This window comes from Poecilia mexicana, unplaced genomic scaffold (assembly GCF_051168715.1).
Source record: "Poecilia mexicana isolate PSO_F unplaced genomic scaffold, ASM5116871v1 scaffold_9, whole genome shotgun sequence".
Taxonomy (NCBI): domain Eukaryota; kingdom Metazoa; phylum Chordata; class Actinopteri; order Cyprinodontiformes; family Poeciliidae; genus Poecilia; species Poecilia mexicana.
In genome coordinates, this window is record NW_028263378.1 from 21594701 (window position 1) to 21614138 (window position 19438).

At 39.0% G+C, this 19438-nt stretch overlaps 1 protein-coding gene across 2 annotated transcripts; it reads right to left on the bottom strand.

Moving 5' to 3' along the window:
* Positions 1–2823: 2823 nt before the first annotated feature.
* On the bottom strand, positions 2824–17871 carry rab11fip1a (RAB11 family interacting protein 1 (class I) a). Of its 2 annotated transcripts, XM_014982300.2 has the most exons (6): positions 17130–17871; positions 9764–10200; positions 8710–9631; positions 5559–7235; positions 4866–4968; positions 2824–4001 (listed from the first exon to the last, which is right to left on the bottom strand). In XM_014982300.2, the coding sequence occupies exons 1-6, from the start codon at positions 17477–17479 to the stop codon at positions 3798–3800; spliced, it is 3693 nt and encodes a 1230-aa protein (XP_014837786.2). In that variant the 5' UTR covers positions 17480–17871; the 3' UTR covers positions 2824–3797. The 2 variants fall into 2 exon arrangements, with proteins under 2 accessions (XP_014837786.2, XP_014837788.1); XM_014982302.2 differs by lacking the exon at positions 5559–7235 and having other exon boundaries at positions 17130–17864.
* Positions 17872–19438: the final 1567 nt, after the last annotated feature.

Consider the following 19438-nt stretch of genomic DNA (forward strand, 5'->3'; position numbering starts at 1 on the left):
TATTGTTGGGATGTCAAATTTGATTCATTTCTCTTTTTTTGTTTATTTTAATATGTTAAACAAATAGTTGTGTAGGTTTTTGTTAACTTTCATAATTATGGCTCACAGCTTTAATCCAAACCTGAAATTCAGTTTCCCCAAACATTTTTTACTGTTATGCTTTGTCCTACATGATCATGGAGGGAGACTGGTGACTTAGCAGATTATCTGGAAGATATTACAACTTGCAAAAGATGTAACAACAACCTCGAAAGGATTGCAAAGCTAAGTCAATTCAAGAGTTTGGTGGAAATTCACAAGACGTGGAATGTGGGTGGAATCAGTGCTTCAAGAGCCACCAGACACAGGCGTATCCATCTGTCACATTCCTTGAGTTAGGCCACCTGTAAAAACCAGACACAATGCAAGAAGAGCCTCACCCGGGCTAATGAGGAAAACAAAAAGTTTTTCTACATGGTTTAACTGATGTAGATATGTTTTTTTTTTACATTTTACTGGCCATGTCAAAGGTTTGCCTTCTCTTCTCTTTTCACACTATAAGAATTCGGTAACACTATTTGAAGGGGGTTGAATAAGACTGTCATGACACTGACATGACACTGTCATGAACATGAATAAGCCTTCATGAATATTTATGACTGTTGTCATAAAGCGTCATTCGGTAAATTATGACACTTTTAATACAAAGTTGACATTATTCAAAATGTCTTTGTTATGACAACTTGACATTAACCAAGAAATCATTACTGATATCAATTTGTTCTAAAAGTATTACTGATTGCACTTTAAAAAATTAGGTAACTTTATGTTATTAAAGGTAAAATTTAAACAGTAATGATTTCTTGGTTAATGTCAAGATGTCATAGCAACGACATTTTGAATAATGTCAACTTTGTATTAAAAGTGTCATAATCTACCGAATGACGCTTTATGACAACAGTCATAAATATTCATGAAGGCTTATTCATGTTCATGACAGGTGTTATGTCATGTTTATGACAGTGTCATGTCAGTCTTATTCACCCCCCCCTTTCAAATAAAGTGTTACCAAGAATTCTGATGTTGCATTGTGGTAGTGTATGGGTGTTGCTAATTGGTTGAACCAGCAGCTTGATATTTCATCAGGGGCGTTCATAACAGAAAAAAAAACCCAACTGCTGATCGCATGCAGCAGCCACTTACTGGGAATAAAAGAAAGAAAGAAAGATTAAATGTGAGCGTGCTGTGGTGTAATGGTGCGGCGCAGCGTCACACCATCACTTCTGGGTCTAAAAGCATGAATGCTGGGTTAATTTTAGACCTGTAATTGTAGGCCTGAGTGTGTTTGTGTATGGTTGTTCTCTGATGGATGAGCAATGTGTTCAGGGTTCATCCCACCGTAAACACAACTATGAGCAAAGTGAGTACAGAAAATGATTGAGTTAAGAATTGTTGGTGCCAAAAAAAAAAAAAAAAAACTTGCATTGATTATTAGAGGTGATCATGAGTGTTATCTAAAGTTATCATCCAGTATTTTATTTCCACTAAATATATTCTGACTTTAAAAAACAGTATAGATTATAAATAAATAAAAGCTAATTCCTCTTTGCGTATTTTATGACATCACAAGAGGCATGTGAATTGAGCTGCACTATGGCAGATGAGCAACGTTTCACATATTATAAAAAACATAAATTTTAGTAACACATTTGTTTCCAGTGTTGCTGGATGTTTCAACATTACAGGCTTGTACCATGAGTTGTGAATATTTTCAGCTTTTGTTCACCTTCAGTGAGCTGTGAGCACATCAGCTCCGATGCCTGTCTGATACTTCAGCTTATTCTAACAGTTTCTTGATTTCTGAGCGTCAAGAAGTGGGAGTTTTTCTCCTGTCTTTCCTTTACTGCTAATTAGATCGATGACATGAAAGGCCTTCTTCCTTTTTGCTTGTCTAAACCGTGGCTGAAAGGTTCTTTTTTTTTTTTTTACAATAATGACCTACAAGTAAACATGAAAAAGTAATGATTAAAGTACCGGCATTCCTTCCTTAAAAAAAGTGTTTTCAACATGAAAGTTTTCAAAAGTTGTGCGTTGTTGTTGCCAAGTAGCTTCTATTTCATAAGCGTTTGTTTTATATATAAGACACTTTCTTATATACATAGGTATATAAGAATATATATATATATATATATATATATATATATATATATATTCTCCTACTCCACCTATAAGTGGAGTATGAGAAAGAGGCATGTGCTTGGAAATTGCTTTCCTGAAGTTTGGTCCAAATAATATTTATCAATCTTTGAAGGCAAATTTTAGACTGGTACCACTGGTGATTCTTTTTTCTTTTAATACCTTTACATACATTTCTGGAGTTCCTCTTTCAACCTGAACATTTGAAACATTATTTATCGTTGTTGACCATCTGCACCTTGCAGGATGTAACTGTTTAATCTCTTCTTAGACAAGTCAACTTTTATCTATTTTTCACTATCATTTTCATACCCAGATGAGAAGAGGATTTAAAAAGAAAAAAAAAAAACTTGGTTTGATTTAGTAGAAGCTATTGCAATAGGTCATATTGCATGTTTCCATGGAAACACCTTGGATCCATATATTTTTGGTTATGACAACAGGCAGCATTATTTCCTTCTTAGTGCAATTCAAAACTGGCGCAGGTGGGAAAACCCAGCACCTTACTTTGAAACCAATTAAAGATTGTAGTTGTAAATGGCACAAGCCTTTTGTTTCGGTACCAAATTCCATATTGTAGTTTCTTTAGACCAAATATAAAATAGATCTTCTTGATACTATCGAACAGAAAACATCTCAGACAAACAATCTGGTAATACTCAAGTGTCTTTATTCCAAATAAAGCAAAATTACAGATTTTTATGTACCAATATGTTGGATAAATACTTCACCAAGCTATGCATTCCAGAGATGAAAAGGAGATGTTTTCCATCTAATCTTTGGAAATAAAGGCTTGAAGGCAGTCGTCTACCTACTGTGTGTAAATATTTCTGCAAAGGCTTTCATTAGTTTGACATAGGCAAGGTTGCATTAGTGTCGTCTCTGGTTAACATTAAATACGTATAGGAAGACAATCACAGTGATCAATACATTTATCAATTATACAAAGGCAGGTTTCGGTACTATTGCTTTTTCATATCCTAAACTGTGTATACGCTGCTTAAAAACAAAATCATATAACACACATTATGAAGTAGCTGCTTGCTTTCAGCCACCAGGTTTCCTAAATAACAGCTCCCTGTAGCAACAAAGGGCACAAAATCCCTGAAAAGACTGAAAGGACCGTGTGATATTCCACAGTGTTCGCTACACAATGATGGATGTTGTCAACGGGTTACAAAACAGATGCTTTCAAAAATAATAATAAAAAAAATATAGAATATAATAATTAAGACTTCAGCATTGGGAGGAAAGCTGAAGTGAGTGAAAAGCGATGGGTTTGGGATGAATCATCAGGAAGCAGTAAATTACACAAAGCACCAGAGTAAAAAGATCAAAGAGGTAAAGGCCTTTGACTATACTATATAAAGTTCATTAGGTGTGGTTTTAAAACAACCCAATCAAACGGCAGTACCTTAGAGTTAAATATTGTCTTTTATCTCAATTATAAAGCTTTGTTGCTTGTTAGTGATGCTAAAATCCGCCGAAAATGTTTCCCCTCTAAAACTAATAAAAGTGCATATATTTAAAAGACATTCATAGTGTATCTACCTCTCTGAACGACGACAGTACAAACATTTCTGAAACGTAAAGAGTTCATAAGCCAGGCTCGCTCTGATCCCTCACACTGGCTTGGCAATGTTGAGAGTCTGCAAGATGGTGGGCTTCTCCTCTATGACCCGGACCAGCAGGTTGTCGATGTACTCCTCCAGCTCTGTGATCTTGGCGGCTTTCTTGGACAGGTCAGTCTGCTGTTTGACCACCAGCTTGACCAGCTCCTCGGTTGTCAGCTCGCTGTAAGGCCCGCTCCCCACCGACTCTTCCAACTGACGGAGACAAAGACATCATTTGATTTGACTGCTGGAGAAAAATGCTTGAATACATATTACAAGAGACAGGTTTACATTTACAACCTGTCACAGTGAGAAAAAAAAAAGTTTGCTATATAATTTCTCGACGTGAATTTTCTTAGGCACATGCACAGTGCCTTGCAAAAAAACATTCATTCTTTCACACTATAATAATTTGTGTAGTTGACTGGGATTTCAAGTGATACAGAAACCCAATATAGTGCATAATTGTTGAGCAGAATGATGTGGTTTTTTTTTTTTTGTCTTTTTAGGCAGAAACCTAAAAAGAAGAATTTAACTTTCTGTTTTTTGTAGAATGGATGACAAAAAAGACTTTTGTTGTGTGAATAAATGCACCAGTGGAGGATAAACCTGAACAAACTGACCTCGTAGACATGAGCAAATTTCCCTGGTAAGAAAAAAATCTGTAATAAATTAATTTAAGCGGATTAAACCAAAATTCTTACGACAGGATTTTGACGGGGATAACATTACATGACATTATATAAAGCTCAAAAAGTACATTTTACATGATGCTGCCCCTTTAACAAAATATGTTGCAATAAATACCTTCCCAAAATTACTGAATAATTCATTTGTATTTTAATATCAACTCCAAACACATAACTCCAACATCATAAGTAGTAGTTGTTGTAATTAAAAATATGCTCCTCCAAAATAGATAAAGGCATTAAATCCTGAGTTGTTAATGGACATTTGAAATCGTAAATTAACAGAAAAACAAACTACATATTTGCACTCAAAGGTGTTGAAAATTTTTGAGTTTTTTTTTTTTTACATTTTTCCCCTCCATTTGAAACATGTGTTGTTATGGTTTACCTTAATTTTTCCAGCGGTGGTGTCCCAAACTCTGTTCTCTTTTACAGCAGAGGAGCTGGTGGATTGGTTCTCAGCTGAATTCAAGGGCTTCACTGGATGTGGCCTGTTAAAGAAAAAAAAAAGTTTAGGTTACTGTAAAGTCCACATAGGAGCTAAAGTGGGTAGTAAACTGGTGTTCAATATGTTAACAATAGATTCTAAGCAGATGTTAAAACCAATTAATGTAAAATTAAAGATCACATATTATGCTTTGGGGGTTTCTAAAGCATTATTGTTGTTAGTCTGTTTTTCTGTGACTTGGACACATTTCTACCAAAGAGCTGCCTCAGTGCTGGAGCAAAAAGAAGAGGCGTTAAAGAGCAGAAGCTAAAAGAGTGTTTCGCAAGTAGAAAACAAAAGTTTAAATGGACCCTTAGCCGTTCCCAAATGAAACTGTAATCTGTAAGTAAGGATAATAAGGACTTCTGAAGAATCATCCACCATAAAGTGATTCCAGACCAAAAAATGGGAAACAAATAAATCAGAATGAGGACAGTTTCCAAGAGCCAGAGTCAACAGCGACACCCAAGATCCACATGAAAAACCTCGCTTCCTGCCTCTGAACGCACCATGGTGGAAACAGTTTGATCACAACTGAATCAGAACAAAAAATTCCCCAAATACAAACTCAGGAATCAGCCTGTTCGATCTCACCTGCGTGGACTCAATCCTTGTCCACTACTGACAGGCTGAGCTTCAGAGGGGGACACCCATGCTTTCAAAAGCGGTTTTCCCCCTGACATATTCTCTGCCTGTGTTGCTGGATCCTCCAAAAGAACAGAGAGGGGCTGCGAGGAAGGAAAAGCTGAAGTTGCAGCAAAAGGTTCAGCTGGTGATTGATCCTCCTCCCAATGCATTTCAGGCTGTGGTGGGACAGATGCATTGGAGAGACCTCTTCCAGAGACCACCTGATTGGCTGTGGGTAAGGCTGTCGCCTCTTCAGGTCCCGGTTCTTGCTTTGGCATAAAAACACTCTCGGAGCGAATTGAGGATGGGAGAATCCTTCTTCTCGATGAATTTCTCCTTTGGAAGGCGGGACTGCCCGGGTTTGGTTGCTCATCCTTTTTTCTGCTCTCACCTTGTTTGACTGAATCAAAGCCATTTACATCAGCAGATGGTTTGTCCTGATTTAAGGTGTTATCAGAATTACCTGGCATCCCTCCTGTTTTGTCAGGTTTCTGTTCTCTCTGCACGTTGCCTGAAAAAATATCTGCTTCCTGTTCATGCTTCAGCTGTGCCATTGTGTCCTGAGGTAGGCGTTCAGAGCTGGAAAACTGATTAGTCTGTGCAATGTTCTCCTTTTCCTTCTTGTTCAAGCCGCTCATGTTTAAACTGGACAATGCTTGGATGTTCGCCTTCGCAGCAGGCTCCTCTTCGTTTGCAGGCTTCGCGCCAATAGCCCTTTGTCTTGGTTTAGCTGTTGGTGCTTCTTTGTTCGAGGCGACTTTTCTTTGATCATCTGTTGGGGTTGTATCAGAAGCAGCCAATCGACTGGGTGTAGGCATAGCCACAGCTAAGGAATACAGCTCTTTCCTTTCTCCGTCTTTTGACTTTCCGGTGCTTGTGGAAGACGCTTTTACAGATAATGGGACCGCAGGTGAGCTGGACCTCAGGAGAGATTGAGGAGTGACCTTCTGACCGTGTCTCTGACTGGAGTCCACCACTGCAGGAGGGACCTGAGAGGCCATGTGCTTAGGCGGAGCAGGGGCTGCCACCTTTTTTGTTGACACAGGTCTGGTCTCCTGATGTTTCTTGATAGCAGGAGTCTCCTGCGTTACTTGCAACCGAGGTCTTGGTTCCTCTACTGGTCCATCTACGCTCATCTCGGGACCCATAAGTTCAGGTGCACCCTCTCTATGCTTCAGACTGAACTCGGAGACCAGGTGGTCCCATTGAGTTTGGCCTTTCACACCGTGTCTCTTCTGGGGAAAGAGCATGTTGTAATCCGGAGGAGGCCGAGAAACCTTCATTTGCTGTGATCCATCATCGTCCACATACGCAGGGTTCTTGAACTCTCTGACATGAACCTGATTTTCTTCAGGCTGGGTTCTCTGTGCAGGATATGAGGGTGGTAGGGCTGATCTTCTCCTGTGATCCGCCATGGGGGGTGAAGATCCTTTGTGTCCGACAAAGGATAAATCTTCTGTGCTGCCGCGAGGAGAACCAGATGGGCTTACATTAGGTGGAGCCAACGATGAGTGCAAGCTGGAGAAGGTATTGGGGGAATCTGGTGGAACGCTAGAGAGGGTAGACTCAAATTGGGCTGGGGAAGGACATGGCTGACTGGGGCTTTGGTAGTCAGCTGGTTCAGACTCCAAAATCTGAGGCAATCTGCCAGGGAGTGAAAACAAAGGCCTACAAGTCAGTGTGACCAAAGTCGCTTTTAGCAACGCACAACCCGCCACCAGTTAAACCAGCGCATCACACGTCAAATTTTGAGAAAGGGCTTTATAACTTTGACAAAGAAAGTATAGAGATGCACCAATCAATTCTCAAGATTGACATGGAATAGTAATAACCAGGTCAAATACTGGAAAAAAAATAAAAATCTGACGTCTTCCCCCTGTTCACAAGAAAGACATCAAGTCAAGATCTGTGGCAGTTTGTGGTCTTTACTACCATCTACGAACAAAATTTACTTTCAGGTGGGATTTTTTTTTTGAGGTTACAAAAATCCCATAAAAGTTGGATATATACATATTAAATCCTAACTGTGGATATCCTCTAATTTTCTCTTGAACTCAAACTACTACTTCTATTAGTGAACATGCATCTTAGTTTTTTCTATATCGTATGTTACATTTAAATTTGAAAAAAAATAAATAAATCAATAAAAACTATGATAAGTGCGTCATATTTCAAAGAAAAGTATTTAGTATTGGCTGGGAAAAGAGTAATTGGTGCATCCCTAATCAAAGCAGTGCTTCCCCTCCTAAAATAAAATAAAAAACAAATAATTAGCACTCCACTGTTGACCATTAAGGCCAACCACTAGACAATCATGTTTATTTTTAGCTGCTGCTCAGTCATGACTGTACAGTACACCGAGATCGTCACATATGATATACAATAAGCAAAACAGCAGGCTTGACGAAATGTGAAGAAACTCAATGACGTTAAATATGACCTTGAAACGACACAGCCTTGCCCCGTCTACAAACTGTAACCGCTTAAACCTTAGAAATCAAGTCTGAGTGTAAATCAAAAAGGGGAACAACAAAAACAGTCTTACCATTTTGACCAAAAAGCCTCCAGATCAGTCCAAAAGACAAGCAAAGAGACAAAAAAGAAAAGCTAAAAATCAGCCGCAGTCTAGAGTTGCACAAAGAGAGAGAGACGCCACGGCTTAGTGACTGCTTATGAGCTCTGGTCAGTCCACAACCTGCTCAGCAGCATCTTTCCTAACAGCCACGCCTACATTCAATGGCGAGACAAAACTAGTTTAACAGGTCTGTCAACCACTGGCTGGGACTGCGAGCTGAGATAATGCAATTCTGCTAAAAAGGCAGAGTCACAGTGAATATCAACAGGGTGAAAACTTGTGCAATGCCCCAGTTTCAGTGTTTTGCAGGGAAGAGGAAGAGTGCAAGAGTTTTTGATTATATGTTTATGTGAATATTGCTCCAGTATGTGTTTCCGTTTATGCAGTGCACTGCTTAAAAAAAAACAAAAACAAAAGTATATGGTAGGGTATTTACATTTCAGTCAAGCAGGACTACCAGGAAAGGACAGCTCAGGGTCACAAGGTTGCAGTGAATGGAATGACATAACTGGTGCAGTTTGGTGTAAACAGTGCAACACCTACCTGGGTTTGACTGCAGACACTTTGGCAGTACGGTTGAGGAAGAGCGTGGCAGAAGGCGTTTGCTGGTTGCGGCCGAATTTCTGAGGGTCAGACGGACTTTCGTTGCTGACAGGTGGAGGATCTGAGTGGAGGGGGATGTTGTCGAATGGATTAGTGGAGTGGTGGGAGACGGGGAGGTCAGGGCTCTTGGACTCTGCTGCTGCAGGAGGCTGCTCGTCTTTGCTTTGCTGCTGCACCTCGTCCTTCTTGTCTTCCTTCTTTCTGATCATCCCGAACAGAGATGACAGCCTTTCACTCATGGAGGCCTCTTCCTGGCGTTTCTGCTCTTCTGCTTTCCGGCGCTCCTCCTCAAGCTTCTGGTTCTCAGCTGCTTCCAGCCTCTTGCGCTCTTCTTCATGCCTCTTCTCCTCCTCTTCCTGTTTTCTCCTCTTTGCTTCATCCTCTAGATAGCGCCTTCTCCTCTCCTGCTCTTCCTGCTGCCTGCGGTGCTCTTCCTCCTGCAGTCTCTTGGCCTCTGCCCTGTATTTCTCCTCTTCCTCCAACCTCTTGGCCTCTGCGATGCGCTTTTCCTCAGCCTGCCTTCTATTCTCCTCCTCTTGATGGCGCTGTTGCTCCAGCAGTTCTTTATCTGCAGAATCGTGACTGTATGAAGGCACGGCTACACTTTTACTGACGTCTGCAGAGACAGAGGTGTGTTTGTGGACGTCCTCCACAGAACCCAGGCCTGAGCTGTTCAGACTGACAGTAGATCCGGTTTTAGCTTCGGCCTCCTCTGCGTACACGTGGCTGCCGTTGATGCACAGGTTGTTCTGCTCGCTGTTGCTGTGCTTGGAGCGGCCCAGTAAGGAGAACGCACCCACAGAAACCTTGCTGTCAGAGCTTCCTGTTCGCTTGTGCCCCAGGAGTTTGAATTTCTTTTTTCCTGCAGGAGGAAGGGAAGTGTGAGGTCATTGTTGAGATGCAAAACACCACATTTAAATAGCACTGCACAGCAGAAGGAAGCCAGAAATGTCAACACAAACGGAGCACGCAGCATGCAGGGAGGTCAAATTACCTTCAGAGGGATCCACATTGAGGCCAGACGAGCGGCTTCCAGAGAGCGATGAGTTCTTTTCAGGGAGCGTCCCGAGTGTAGACAACGACTGGGAGATGTTACGCTGCAAGTTTGATTTGGAGGCGAAGGGATTCTTGATTTTTGACTTCTTCTTTACACTGGGAGACTGATTCAGCGACTGCGCATCGGCTTCCCCCTCACTGTCTGTGAGCACTTGGCTGACAGGGGGGACGATAGCTGAGATGGAGTCTGATGCACCCTCCTTTTTTTTCCCCTTGACTTTGTCCTTCAGCTTAGAGATGCGAGAGCGCGGCTTGTCCTGCATCGAAAGGTCGAACATGCTGGCCGACATGTTGTTTCTCATGAACTGGATATCTAGGAGCACCTCCCCTCGCACCTTGTCCTCCTTTCCAGTCTTGTCCACCAGTTTGTACCAGCTGTGATAAGAGCAGAATGTGACACATGAAATGACACCATTTTGTTTTATGACAAACGTCTTCAAACGAGCTTTAATATGCACAGATTACCCCCTGCAGGAAACTGTCGCCTTAATATGACACCGCAAATCAAAATGTGGCCTGAGACATTTATTAATAAAGTCTGCTTTAGATGTTAACGTTGCATCAGTGCATACAGCTAATTTGTACAGAATACAGGAGGAATAATACTAGCTGAACATTTTTGGGATTAATTTTTGTATGAGACTAAGAAAAAAAAAAAAACATTTCAAGAAACATATTTTCTAATAAGCAAAGTGGACATGAAATCTAAAATGTGACCATTTTTACCAACATGAACTTTGCTTCTCCATTCAAAATGCCCTAGGCTGATTTCAGGTCTAATCAAAACAACTCCATCCCACGCAGGGCGCTCCCAAGTCTGAAAACGTAAGAAGCTTATGACCTCATCAGCTGAAACGCTGAGAAAAGGGATTCGCTTGAATGCCTGTTAATTATGAGATCCAGCAAGCTTTGAAATAAGTCATAATTAGTAATTGCTGGCTACCTTAGTTTGTTTTCTAATTTATATATATAATCTTTGACGTTTTTAATATAGAAGTTCTACACAAACCTTAATCCTGGTAGAAAAAACAAAATAGAGAAAACTTTAAGAAGACATTTTGTAAGAATTGTTCAGCACAAGCCTTTTTTATCAAAACTACTCAAACCTAAAATAACATTTATTGAGACGTAGAGAGTTGTTATAAAGGTTAAAATTGAATTTTTTTTTTATGTTTTGTGACTAACAGCAGAAGAGCTCAGTGACGGTGTGTTTACTTAAGCCCGTCACTTTAGCTTTTCAGATTTCTCTGTTTGCACCCTGAAATATTTTGACATATTAATTTGCTGCGTTTCTTCAAGGTTCTTGTCAACGTGTCAATTTGTTCACTACAAACACATTTTAACAAACAACAGCTGCACAGTTTTCTTAGTTTTCTCTTGCTTTCACAACTTTTTTTTTCTTTTGCAAAATATTAATACATTAACACCCTAGTTATTAATATAAATTACTTTTGGAAAAATGAGACCAAATGAGTGCCAAAAATATCGGCACAACAGCCTCAAAACAATTGCCAAACTCAGGGTGGGGTAAGAATTTGGAGCAGCTACATGACCTGAGCGCCTCGCAGGCATGAAGCTGATTAGAAACCCCATACTCCAACCATCGGGTTCTGTAGTGAAATAAGGAGAAAATGATCCCGCCACAGACAGAGGCTTAAAAAAAAAATCAAAGTATTAAAGGAACTATCAAAATTTGATCCTTAGGACACATGAAATGTTGTGGAAAGACGCCCAGGAGAGCTTTGCTTGACAAAATGCCAGCGAACACAATCAGCTGAAGGCATGCTGTAGAGACAAGAGAACCCAAATTCCTCACTGATGAGAGCAGAAAGGTCACCCCAACCTGAAATACTTAAAGATAGCGCTCTTAAACTAGCTTTGCAAGAGTTTCAAGGTTGCTTTGTTTTTGTTTTTTTCTCCACATGCACACTGTCTCTGTATTTTGATCTATAATTTGTAAATAACACTGTGGGATCAGATAATATGTATATAATCTCATGTTCTGAAATATGAATCTCAAATGACTTAAATGTTTAATTTTAACTACAAAAAGGGTTTTCAGACAGACCTGAAATGTAAGCAAGACGATGCACGTGCCTAGTTCAGGTGAATACAAGTTAGGTTAGATGAACAAAATAAAATGTTTAGTTTTGTTTGGGGATATGTTCAAATGGAAATAGTCATTAATGGCATTAAGATACATAGCAAAGATAGAATCTAACAAGCTTGTTTTTAACTAGAGAAATTAGAACAGAGTGCATCTTATTTGTGCCAAAATTAATTTTTTCTTTACTGTGAATAGAACAGATACTGCCAACCTTACAGGTCATGTATGTAAGCAATGCAGTCAGGCTGTTATACATGTATACATTGTTGGACAATTGTGGAGTAATTTATTGTTAGTGGGGAAAAAAAGTTTAAGATAAGAATAGTGATTTATGATGATGATAATCCAAATTAAACCTGAAACTCCAATAACATGGTTGGGAGTTTTAGTTTCATTCCCGCACCCACTTTTAGAGTCATAAGATCATCAATAAATGACAATATATTTGAAAATATGATTAAATGGAATTACTGCACAATGTTTCTTTGCAAAACTTTACTCCTTAATGCAGCCAATGTACCAAGTTGATGCTTCACCAAAAATAAAATGTTATCTTATTGAATTTAAGGGAATGTTTGTTACTTTTAAAGTGACTACGGTTCACATGTTTTGTTAGTGACAAGGTCTGTATTTTATGCTTCCTGGCAACAATAATGCAAGTAGAGTTGGGAATCTACCATGTTAAATTACAGTTATTGCGAACAAAGATCACAGAGATATAAAACGATGCAAGTAAACATGCAGAGACCAAACATTAGGGTGATAATTTGAAAGCAAACTGAAGTTTGATCCAGCTTATCGATTTTTAGCAATGTTTGGCAAAATGACTTCTTCATTAAAAAAAACAAAAAAAAAAACAAGAATGAACATAAATTGTTGTTGTGGCTGTGATTTTGGATAATAACTTTCTTGTGGGGATTTGTGCAGCTTCGTGGGTAATCTGTGTGAACCGACCTTTGAGCTGGCTCTCGTGAAGAGTGAACTTGGACAATACATTTCCTGTACAAAAATCTCACAAAGCTGGATTCCTTCTAATAACTTCCACTTCAAATACTTCATGAATGAAATTAAACAACTGTCTTAACGGATTGGCATGATCAAGCTTTGCACAGTTTGTTCCAGGTGCTTTCGCGATGCTAGAATGGGTGCAAACAAAGCTGGACAATTGCAGCATTGTTCAGGCACCCCCAGTGCACACCCCAGTCTTTTTGTTGCGCAGCATCACCACTTATTGTCTGTAAGGGCAGGTAAGAGTGTTCTGGACGGCCCTCTTTAAAATGCAAACCAAAAACAAAGTAATCAGAGGCTGGTAATTTCTGCTTTAATCACTCAAATTTGACAGTCATAGATATACCAATACGGTGGTACAATGGCCAATGTTTTCACTTTAATAGCTTTTCACTTTGAAGGTAGACTCCTACAGCTCTCCGACTTTAAAGTACAAATTCATGAATCAATGTTTTTCTTAATCAAATTCCTGAATGTGCCAATCTTATCCATATTATTTGAGGAGATTAAGAGGTCTGCTTAAGACATGAATCGGTGCATAAAGGCCTGTCTGGAATCAACAAGTTAGTTATCAGCAGTGCATGTGGGATTGCTTCACCGAGTTTTCCTGTCGTAGCACACATCGAGACAGCCGCTTGTGGGAATAACAGCCAGGAAACAAGTTTCGGAGTGAACCAACATTCCTCACGCACTTTCAAGCCTGCAGAGGGGATCTGTACGGCATGTGCAGTAATATGAATTACAAAGAGTCTAATTCAAATATTTCACATCCTCCCTAAACTGAAACGGCTGAGTCAAACGATCCCTAATGAACCACAAGTAGAGGCCAATAACACTCTCCCAAGTCAGGCGAGAAATGGTTTGTTGCTGTTGTTCATAGCAATTACAGGAGGGCGGGCATCAAAAGCAAAGACGTTGATATGGTTATTAAAGGCATGTCAGGGTGTTTTCAAGTTCTGTTTGTTTGCATATAATAGAGCTTTAACCCTGACGTTAGGTGCTTACTGGTCCTGCTGGACAGGTTTCCTCTGTTAACTGCTAAAAGCACTTCTGTTTTAAATGTAATGATTAACCTGACACTGAGCAGGAATAAGCTGATCAAAAGGAGGCTCACAAAAAAAGAGAAAATCTGGCTAATACTGTGTCTTTACTGTCAAAATTCACTAATATTCAATTGTTAGGAGAAGCTTTCATAATAAATGAAAATAATTTAAAGGGCACTGCAAGAAAGAAGTGTTCAGCTTCGATTAAGTTCAGTGTTACTGCTGGGTGAGTTTGTTGGCTTTGGTCATACGTCAAGACAAGAAACTTTGAATGTAATTGCTATGCTCTGCGTTTACACAAAAACAGAGGCTCAAGTGTCTGGACACCCGACACTAGGCAACCGAGTCTGCAAGACCTGTAACTTCCTCCATGATGACCTCAGTGTACTGGTATCTCGGAAAAACATCCCAAGGCACTTTGCAATGAATTATCAGCACCGAAGAATTTGGGTCAATCAAATTCACCCACCACCTCATTAATGTACCTGCATCTGTCCAGTGGTGGGGCCTATTTTCCATCTTTTGCCTTCTCGCTGAGATGTTGAGATAAACGGTGGGTTTTGGGCAACGTTTTATAAAATACTGATGCTCCATTTTATCAGTCAGTCACTGAAATTACTCATAAGTCACACATTGCTCAACGGCACCGTCTTCTGAGTTTAGAAATGTTATCAGATTATTATTATCAATAGTCATAGAGGTGCGCAAATCAGGTTTGATCTGAGATTCTTGTTTTCTGCCAGTATTTCATCCGATAGCTGAAGATTATTTTAAATGACTAAAAGAAAAAAAAGAAGAAAAAAAGGAAAGGAAAATTGATGAGTTTCACAGACAAATCCCACAGAAAAAAATAATAATTTGTATTTATCTTAGAGTTTTGGCTTTGAGCCAAATGTTTTGAGTATATGGCTCAAAGTAGTTTAAACTCACAAATACTGATGCATTTGTCAAGAAAAATGGTGGACATTCTTAATTTGAATGTATGTATTGATAGAGGAAAAAAATAAATCTGATTGGTCAGTATTTGAATTATTGACCTCCGATTGGTGCCAAACTTGTTTAAGTTAGCCGATAGGTGCATCACCGCAACATTTAATTGTTTAATAACATTAAAGTTGACAAAAATGTATGTCTAAGTGTTACGATTCTAAAGAAGATTGTATTTGAGAGTTCAGATCTCAAACACAACCTGAAATTAGTATTGACAAGTAAAAACCTAATCAGTGAAATCACAAGATAACCAAAGATGTCAACCTATGCTTTATAAATATGTTTAGAAGGATAATCAATATATTTTTATATATTCTAAAGATATTTACTGCAGAAATGCATATGGCATCCTGAAAGGAAAGAATTCCTACTTGCAGCAACAAATTGTTAAAAATAGAGTCAACATTTCTCAAACAACTTTTGCATAAGAAGAACAGAAAAGAAAAGACTCCCTTTCAGGTATAAAACAAAGACTTCAATGTCACACACCGTCTCAGCACAACAGGGAGGAAGGACAGTAATCTAACACCACACACTTCAAGGAAAAAGCAGAGCATCCAATTCCTGTCTGCACACTAAACCTTGTGGGAGTCTGAGTGAGCAATGTGGGTAGAGAGAACGAAGGAGAAGGAAACAGCAAGATCTGAACTTCGACACTGAGCTATAAAAACAACCTCAGCAAACATTAGACATCATAACCAATGAGGTCATTTCAGAGCAATATCAAGGGATCTCCTGACTGTCTCAACTCAGTTTATCCAAAAGGTAATTTTAAAAATAAAGGCAAATTATGAAAACACATCAAGAGTGACGTAAACACGGAGTCCGACTTAGGCTTCTTTTATCTGTACATTTTCTAACAAAAGAGGGTGTAAGCCTTCCAATTCAGCAATCAGGAAGTGTTATTTTTGACGGTAGCTACACTCGCACTGTACGTCAAGCCACGAATGTCATCCTGCTTTATGTAATGCACCGCTGGGTGTGGACACATGCAGTGTACGCATCTAAATGCGTATGAGTGAGATTAGCATGGTGTGAGGACGACTCCCTCATCAAGTCGGATGACTTCAGACCAATTTAGCGAGTAAAAGTTCCAGACAAATATTTGGAGCTGGTCTAATGATGACAGACAAAGCAGTGAAATGTTTTCAATTTTTTTCTAAGCTAAAATTAACAACAGGGGAGCAGATATGAGACTTTCTATTAAACTTCAACTCTGAGACATGCAGGAAAGAAGAGTTAAAACATTTTCATCCAAGAAAAAAACAAAACAACAACAACCCATAAATACATCCCTGCTTCTTTTAATTTTAATACAGTTCACACTCGCATACGGCTTACTTATTATACGCCTTCCCTATGCAGGCCTAAACCCCATCACTGGCTCAACCATGATGGAGCTGGAAGGTTTCTAAAATATTAATTCAGAAGATAAACCCTTCAGGATGGGAAAAGGACACCGCTGGCCTCAATAAACCTCAGTATCTAGGGTATTATTCTAAAGGTGCATAAAAGTTCAACCCAGATCAGGTTCCTCTTTAAACAAAAAACAAAAACTGGTTTCAGTGGAGCTTGTTGATAAACTACAAAGGATATTTTAATAAAAAGCACTAAAGTCATCTTTAGAAGAGCTGTCTCACAAAATAAAATGACTAGTAATTAAAGTTAGTTTTAAATGATCATCTCTTGTTTAATTTATTTAACATTTTAATATTCGCATGCTAATTTCATTTGATATTTATTCTATACGTTTATTTACTGTATAGTGCAATTATTTCAGATTTAAAGTTATTTTAATGGGACATTTTCTGAGTTTTTTTTAACAATTTAAATATTAGGTTTAGAATGAAAGTTATTGTTGTTGCTTTTGGAAACATTTGTTTCCAAATGTTATGAAATTTGGAAATAAATTTATTCTGATGGGTCTTTTTTTGTAAAATGTAAAGTTTTAGTGTACTAAAGTTACTTTGGTTGGTCATTTTTTCCCCCTTGTAAAGTACAACTGTTAATGTAACAAAGTTTAGTTTTAAAGATGAGAAGGTAGCTGTGTATCTGCGTGTTTAGGATTAATCTTATTAACCATAATCAAAACTGGACTTAAGCCAATAATAAAATGTTTGACCCAATTTGAAGAAAACGTCTCTGAAGCCACTTACTCTGTCTTCTTGCGGGACTTATTTGCATGATGATCCAGCAGGTTGACCACGGCCTGGCCCAGGAACTTGTCCAGTCCCACCTGGGCACGGTGCATGACTATAATGTACAGCGTACAGCGCTCGGCGTTTCCCGGGTGGAAGAGCGGCAGGTCAAACGATGCCTCCTCTTTCCACACCGGAGCGACACATTTCTCCGCCACCGAAGTGGAGAACTTGTCTTTGGCCACCTGGATGATGGCGTAGGCGTCGTTGGTGCCATTCTTGCCCTTGGTCCGCAGGTTCCGAGCCTGATGCACCGTTACCACAACACTCGTTGGGAACAACTGCTGGCTCTGGTCGAGCAGAGACATCTCTAAAAGTCCGTCAAGTTTGGCCAAAAGTTGACTCGAGTTGTTTAGTAACAATAACTTAAAACGTTTAAGTGCTGGCCAACCTTATTGTGAACTTTGATTCTTCACCTTCGCCGTCCTCCGTTGTTGTTGGTGTCGATTACCTCAGCGTTTGTTCTGTTCAGGAAGCTGGGTGTCGTAATAGTCCACCTTCCTACTTCACCCTTACAGACCTGTTTATTAACTTCTGGTGAACATTGCGCCGAGTTGACAACGTCCGCGCTGAGCTAGCCAAGATAATGCATCTTTCACTGAGTGGCTTTCTGTAGAGAGACTTATAAACACAACTCCCTCTTTAAAGCTCCGCCAAGTTTCACAGCTCACTTCCCTGATGCCATCAGTCCCCACCCACGGGTCTGCATATGGCCCTCTGATTGGCTGAAATAAGTGTCAGTTCTTTAAAGTCTGACTATGATTGGACAGAGCAAAGTACCGTTAATTTGTTTGTCCCACTGCTATGGACAAGATAGACAATTATATGACAAACCACAGTATATTTATGCAAATTTTCATTTTAAAACACAAAACAAGTTAAACATATTTGTCTGTTTATACGTAGAAACTAAATGCCACATTTTTGGTGAGTCGGGGAGAAATTTATCTCACGCGAGTTGTCAACATGAAAGCAAACAATCTTTTATGAAAAGAGCTTTAATGTGTGTTGGGAATATTGCGGTGTTGGAACATATAAGATTCGGAAATCGGACCCTCACTGACTGGACGCTACCAATCTCAAGTTATAATTAGGTGATGCAGAAACACCAGGGACACTGTCCACAGTAAAGATAGTTCAAACTTATCTTGGAGTGAGAGTGTCAACTAAAAACTCCAAAATTCTCATATCAACTTAACTAAAATTTGGAGCAGAACTCTCCTAAGCCAAGTTTCTCTAAATTAATTTTTTTGAAACACAAGACTCAGTTGCAAGAATTATTTTTAAATAACTCAAGGTGAGACTTGAAATCTGAATACACTCTACCAACCAGGCACAGTAGAGTAGGATCATGCTGAGGCTCTGCTTTGCTAGTGCATTATAAAAAGAAAAGGAAGTAGGAAAGATCTAATACATGGACACAATTGTGAGCTCCAGCAGGACAATAAAACAAACTGGTTAAAAGTCAGATCTGTACCACAAAAAAAGAGGAAACTTAAAGGAGTTCCACTATTTCTGATTAAAAAGAGTAATAGAATTTTGTCAGGACCTTGTTGATGGCTAGAAAAAGTGTACTCTATGAAACTTGCCAGAGGACATTTGTTCTACTGCACATGTAATTATTATGTCTAAAATTCACCTCGAATGTATAATTTTGTCTCTCTATGGATTAGAGAAAATCGACAATATATTTAAATGTGCAAACTCAATTCTTGCTTTTAAAATCAATTGAAAAATGTTATGCTTCAATACCAACCTTATCTTTCAATGCATTGTTAAAAGCACATAATGAATGTGATCATAGTGTTGAGCAGTGTATTGTATGCAAACTTCTGACTGGAACTTAAACTTGTTTTGAAGACAGTTAAATATTGAAGTCAATTAAATATTCATAAGGTGGCAGTGATTAAACCTACAGGACAACTTAATTCAAATAGACATGTGAGTAAAACGGATCTGTTTAGGAGTTTAAATTAGTTTGCCACGAGAGGTATGACTCACAGTCACATCCTGGTTTGGACTGAAGTCATTTTACCCACAAATCATTCATCACCAGGAGCATGTTGAAACAGCCAAGATTAGCAAACTGTAAGACCTTACCCATAAAACAATGGAAAATTTTACAGTGTTGTAGGCAGGCATGGTTTTTCCTGTTTGGGTTATTTCCTAAACATACTAAAAATAGAAGCACGTCTGTGTTTGTTGTACATATACTTATATGGACAAGTACTTTGTGAAAACTAATTGAAAAGGACTTAGTAAAAACA

Excerpts from the sequence above, each read along its gene's own strand:
- rab11fip1a (XM_014982300.2), bottom strand. The coding sequence starts at position 17,479 with ATGTCTCTGCTCGACCAGAGCCAGCAGTTGTTCCCAACGAGTGTTGTG. Across the intron at positions 10,201-17,129 it reads AAGTCCCGCAAGAAGACAGA|CTGGTACAAACTGGTGGACA; the intron begins GTAAGTGGCTTC and ends CTCTTATCACAG. Across the intron at positions 4,002-4,865 it reads CCACCGCTGGAAAAATTAAG|TTGGAAGAGTCGGTGGGGAG; the intron begins GTAAACCATAAC and ends TGTCTCCGTCAG.